Below are 6,136 nucleotides of genomic sequence, written 5' to 3' on the forward strand. Positions count from 1 at the left end.
AAAGATAAAGAGAAGAGAGCGCCCAGTGAGTGCACAGGACGGATATTAGCAGATCGACTATAGATAGCAAGAGATGGCAGATATAAAAAAAGAGGAAACTTTTGGAGGAATAAAACATTAAAAAGAAGGGTTACGATCAGGCAAGAGGTAGGACCCACGTAAATATCGGAGTAGCTTTCCAGTGGTGGAGAAACTCAAGGAGCGGAAGGGAATCAGACGCCAAGGTTGCTTTGTTTCTTCTTGATAGGTGAGTTACATTGATTTTGCTTTTTCACACAACTTTTCTGTGTTGGCTTTTGCTTGGATATGCTGCGGCCGGCAGGCATAGCAGATTCCGCGATCGTCACTGCCAGGGTTGTGTACGTTTGTGTGGGGCGGAGTTATCAAAATAGGGGTGAGGTCCTGTTGGGGTATGGGCGTGTTTGTTTTGGTGCTTTCAAATATCAACATCTTTGGCAAAAATCGCTTACTGCGCCTTTAATATTAAGAGTAACTCTGCCGCACCCTGGAGTAACCACAGCAATGACAAAACTTAAAGCTAATGGCACTAAAACATGTTGCTGGTTAAGATGTTGATTAAGCCAGTGTTTCTATTTAGGGCTTCTCAAACGAACAGACTGCAATTCCATTTTGCACCACTATTTGTGCAAAAAGTAAACAGTGCAGCATCACATAATGACGCAAATTTTGGCAATCAAAAAAACAAAAACAAAAAAAAATAGATTTCAGCCAAAATAGTTTTCAAGGGTTGAAATCATTTTCTGATCAAACTTTTCTGATGGCACGTATCGACTATGTCAGTATCTACTTTGTGCACACAACGTGTGTTTGTCTGTTGTATAAGATACAATGGACAAACAGGTAAACCAGAAATGATGCTAAAGTAGCAAAATGTAAAATTTATTCAGCTAAAATATTGAGAGGAGGCTCATTGCCAAAGACCTTTACTATGACTGGTTTATCATCTGCTGTATGAACACAACACCCAGAATGACATACTGAGTTCAAATACCCAAATTTAAATACCCAAGCTTTGTTTTGTGTTTCGGTTTTCAGCTAAATTAAATCTTTAATTTGGGTTTTGGTGCATCACTTGCTTTAAATATGTACAACAGAACCTCTGCATCTGCATCTGTGTTTGTGTACTCCATAGAGTAGATTTCTGGCCTTGGGTTTCAGAATAGAAACCACTGAGTAATCAATACTGATATACACTCTTCTGATCTACACAACAGACGTTCCTTTGGGTAAATAAAATGTGAAATTCCAGTTCTACTATATTGAAACTTATTTCAATAGTCTATTAGTCTTTCGACTTATTCAATACATTATTTTACACTTTTCAATACCTAGTGTATAGAAAACACAATTTATCCACACTTTCAGCGTTTGAATTTGTCAAGTTAACCTGCAAAGAAATATAGTATCTTTCTAAACAGATAAATGGCAAAAATAATACATGGAATGTTTTGAACATCAAAAAACACAATTATACCAAAATTTTGAACCTGTAATACTTGTGTGTTTCTTTTCAAAAGTAATATTTTTGGCAAATTCTAAAAGCAAACGATAACACCTGACATGACTCAAGTCTTTAGTACACTATTTCTAACTACTGATCTAACACAGGCTTTAGTTTTGGAGAAACAGGAAGTGTTCAGGTAGGTTAATGTGAGTGTGAGTGTACACGCTTACAAGGTAGATGCTCTGTGTTCCCCACACTCAGATTTACCATACCGTCGATCTATCTTGTAACTAATACATGGGCAAATGACTGTAAAAGCGTATTTTCGACTGCAGATTAGGTTGTGGTGGCTTGAGCCATCAGAACTGTGCTGTGTGACAGAAAAGCAGAATACCGACTGGAATGATGGCCTGGGGTCAGGATGGGGAGGTGTGTCCCGCGCTGTGCTCTCTAGGGCTCCCAGTCGTCATCGTGGTGCTGAGAGGCAATGATAACCACAACGGTAAGGATGGTGCAGAGCACGATGGAGGCGATTCCCACCGCCAGACTGATGAAGGAGAAGTTACGGGCCTCGCGCGAGGCGATCTCTGCTGTAACCATGTCGCCTCGAGCCACAGCGGTACGCACCTGAACAAAGAGATTCCTATTTAGTAGATATCTAGGAAAAATAGATAAAATACCTGTTCACACCAAATCTGAATTAAATTAAATTAAATTAAATTGTTAGATGCTAAGAAAAACCCTAATTGAACAGAATTCTGTGTAAATCATTGTAAACTTAAATAATACAATGTCACACAGAAATGCAGCCACTAAAAACAAATAGGACAAAAATATCCTATTTACTAGAAAACTATAATAAATTGATCAAATACCTGTTCACACTAAGTCTAAAATTAAATTGAATTAAATCATTAAATTAAATTGATGCTACAAAAATGTAATTGAATGAACACCAAGTCTGAAATGAAATTATTAAATGAAGTTAACTTCAAAAATTCTAAAAAAAAAAATAATTCTGTGTACATTGTTTGTAAACTTAGATAGACAATACAACACCAAAATGCAACCATTAAACAAATGATAAACGATCCTATTTAGTAGATATCTAGAAAAAAAATAGATAAAATACCTGTTCATGCCAAATCTGGAATTAAATGAAATTAAATTATTAAATTGTTCAATGCTAAAAAACATAACTGAACAAAACTGTGTGAATCGTTTGTCAACTTGCCTGTTCAAAGCAAGTGTGAAATTAAATTAGTACATTAAATTAAGTTGTTTGATGTCAAAACAACCAAACTGAATGAAATTCTGAATACTGAATGTAAATTATTTATAAACAACCACTAAACAAATAAATAAAATAAAATAAAATAAAATCCTATTAAATAAAAATAAAATAAAATCCTATTTTTTTTAAAAAGAATCTAGAACAAGTAGATAAAACACTTGTTCACACTAAAGCCTCGTACACACCGGGACGATTATCGCCGACGTTTTTCGACGCGTCTTTTGTGTTCATACCCAAGCGATTTTCGCAGGCGATGAGCCGAGTGAACGTTCCCGGTGTGAACAAGCCTTAAGTCTGAAATTTTAATTCAATTACATTTTTAATTAAATTAAATTGATTGATGTAAAAAGTCTAATTGTGTGTAGATCATTTGTAGACAAAGATCATATTCCACACTGAAATGCAACCATTTACCTAATGGTTTTATAACCATGTGTTTAGTTCTTAGTAGTTAGTGTGTGAACAGCAAGCATGAAACAGAAATGATATCCATGAGCTGATTCATATCTCAGCCCTGCTGGCATCAGAGCATCAGAGCTCGGCCTGGGCTCAGTTACCTGCACGGCTTTGATGATGGCGATTATTCCTGTGGGCCAGAAGCAGCAGACAGTGGTGAGGACGGCGATGGGCAGGTAGTCGTGAGGAGGACGACGAGACTCCATCAGAGCAATGCCGTTTGGCATATGCATGGCCATCTGGCCGGGGGAAACACCTGGATGAGGTGCACCGTTGGGCATGTAAGGCTGCGCCTGAGGAAAAGAAACACACAGGAAAGGCCATTCAGCTTACATAAACTGGTGCACAATTCAGGTGCATAATTCCTATATTTTTACTGGACATGACATTACTATACTGGACAGGCATTATTTCCTTGAAAATGTGTACATTTCTTACATTTTTGACAATCACAATTTTTGTTTCTTTAGCAGCACATGAAGTGAAATAGGGCTGCACAATTAATCGAAATAAAATCAAAATCATGATATACCTTAGTGCGATTAACAAATCAATCATTTTCAAACACTATGTATTTAATATGTATTTGGGACCAAAATGTATGCCGGTTCACTTTATTTTCGCATAATTACCAATATTTTTGTGGACAAACGTTTTCAGCCTTTCACAAGATTTGTAATGAGAAACCTTTCTAAACATGCTGTCAAATAAACACCAGTTTTCCGCCAAAATAAAAGCTTGAAGATTTAACATTTGAAAGTGAAGAAATGAACACATAACTATTAGAATTATAACATTACTATTGTAGTGTAAACATAATTATTATTATTATAACTACTTTACCATACAATTTTATTTTTACGATAGTAATATATTTAGTTTTCTTTTTAATTACCACATTTTTTATTATTAACATATCGCAGTTCAGAATGCAGTTCAAAACAGAATTGCAATATATAACAAAATAATCACAATTAATTTTTTTTAAATAAATTGTAGCCCTAAGCTTAAATCATTTATTTGGAGCTGAATTAGTTTTTGCTATGGTACAAAAATTGGTATAGAGACCATGAAATTTTACTGGAATCTAAATCTAAAAGGAAAATATCTATTAAACATTTATATTAAATATCCAATATCAGCCAAAAAATGTTGAGGTTTTACTAATACGTTTTCAAAATGCACTAATATTGGCAGATAAGAGTTATAGTCCGGATATATCATGCATATCATCTCCGCTGGTATATTTCCATCTTGGGAAGGTATTTGTTCTCCAGGGATGCATGGGAATCACATCACATTTCACATAATCTTTTAAGCATAAGAGTAGCTGCATATTTTATTTAAAAAGCCAGCCTATGGCTATTAAAATAACACTAAAAAAATAACATAAAAATACATACCGTTAACAGAACCACTCATCTCCCTATGTTTAACTGCAGTAGTATGTAGTATGTTGTATCCCGCTCTCATGCTATATACTTCTGGATTATCCTGTGCAATTTAAATGAATGCCCACTCACCCCTGTGCCTATGGGATAGACGGGCACGTAGGCCGTGCATGGCTGCAGCTGAAGGGGGTATCCTGGATGTAAATAGCCCACTGGGGGATGAGGGACAGTGCTTACTGGTCCGTGCGTCTGCACCGGGTATCCGTTTGGAGCCCCCTGGGGCCCAAGGGTGCCACAGTGGAACTGGGTTTCCTGCAGGTACCCCTCTGATCCAGGAGGAGGAGGGGGAGGGGGGTAATTGGGCTGCGGGGCACAGCCGGGTGGAGGAGGATGTGGGGGCATGTTGGGGTCCTGGGTGGAGAGGTAGGGAGGCGGAGCCATCTGCATCATCGGCTGAGACATGGACTGCCTCCCCGCTGCCTCCTCCAATCCTGAGCCATGACAGATCCACAGTCATACACCACAAATAAAATTTGGCAGAAAAACCGGCAGACAATTATTCATAAGAGCAAAGGCCTGTTCACACCAAGGATGCTAACTATAACCATAAAGATAAATGTCTAATTCTTTGAAAGTAGAGAAGTTCACACGGCAGCTATGAAGGTCACTAGCAGGACGTTTATTTCAAGCTGATGAACGATAAAAACATTGACAGCCAATCAGAATCCACCCGACTTTAAAAATCTCAAAGCATTTAATGCATCAGGCGACAAAACTGCAGCTTGTGCTTATAATAAATGTTATAATCCGGTGGCGTGGATGCAAATATTTTTATAGATATAGTTATCTTTATATAGTTATCGTTCTTGACGTGAATGGGCCTTAAGACATTGATACACATTAAATTAATTAAAAAAAAAAGCAAGACATTTGGAAAACTTCATTGCCTCTTGTTCTTTCTAAATGTGACATCAATTTAAAGCATATATAAGCATTTAAGCATATACTTTTTTAATTTAAAGGGTTAGTTCACCCAAAAATGAAAATTCTGTCATTAATTACTCACCCTCGTGTTGTTCCAAACCCGTAAGACCTTCGTTCATCTTCGGAACACAATTTAAGATATTTTTGATGAAATCTGAGGGCTCTCTGACCCTCCCATAGACAGCAAGGTAACTACCACGTTCAAGGTCCAGAAAAGTACCAAGATGATCGACAAAGTAGTCCGTGTGACATCAGTGGTTCAACTGTAAAGTTACGAAGCTACGAGAATACTTTTTTGCACAAAGAAAACAAAAATAACGACTTTATTGCACATTTTCGTCTCTACTGCGTCACTTTGGACGCGTGTTCATGACAGTATCATGACGCGAGCTTGTGGCGGCGCCGGCGCTGACCCAGATCCTGCGTGATGTAAAGCTTCGTAACTTTACAGTTGAACCACTGATGTCACACGGACTACTTTGTCGATCATCTTGGTACTTTTCTGGACCTTGAACGTGGTAGTTACCTTGCTGTCTATGGGAGGGT

At 37.5% G+C, this 6,136-nt stretch overlaps 1 protein-coding gene across 1 annotated transcript in view; it reads right to left on the reverse strand.

Annotated features, from left to right (window-relative positions):
• Positions 1 to 413: 413 nt before the first annotated feature.
• Positions 414 to 6,136, reverse strand: part of LOC107677474 (proline-rich transmembrane protein 1-like) — a 9,815-nt gene continuing 4,092 nt past the window's right edge. The window contains exons 2-4 of the mRNA XM_016472393.1: positions 4,739 to 5,097; positions 3,317 to 3,508; positions 414 to 2,092 (exon numbers count right to left, since the gene is read on the reverse strand). Coding sequence (XP_016327879.1) covers positions 1,916 to 2,092; positions 3,317 to 3,508; positions 4,739 to 5,097 — 728 coding nt within the window. The 3' untranslated portion in view covers positions 414 to 1,915. The remainder of the gene's footprint in view (positions 2,093 to 3,316; positions 3,509 to 4,738; positions 5,098 to 6,136) is intronic.

Source organism: Sinocyclocheilus anshuiensis, unplaced genomic scaffold, assembly GCF_001515605.1.
Source record: "Sinocyclocheilus anshuiensis isolate Anshui unplaced genomic scaffold, SAMN03320099.WGS_v1.1 scaffold804, whole genome shotgun sequence".
Lineage (NCBI taxonomy): Eukaryota > Metazoa > Chordata > Actinopteri > Cypriniformes > Cyprinidae > Sinocyclocheilus > Sinocyclocheilus anshuiensis.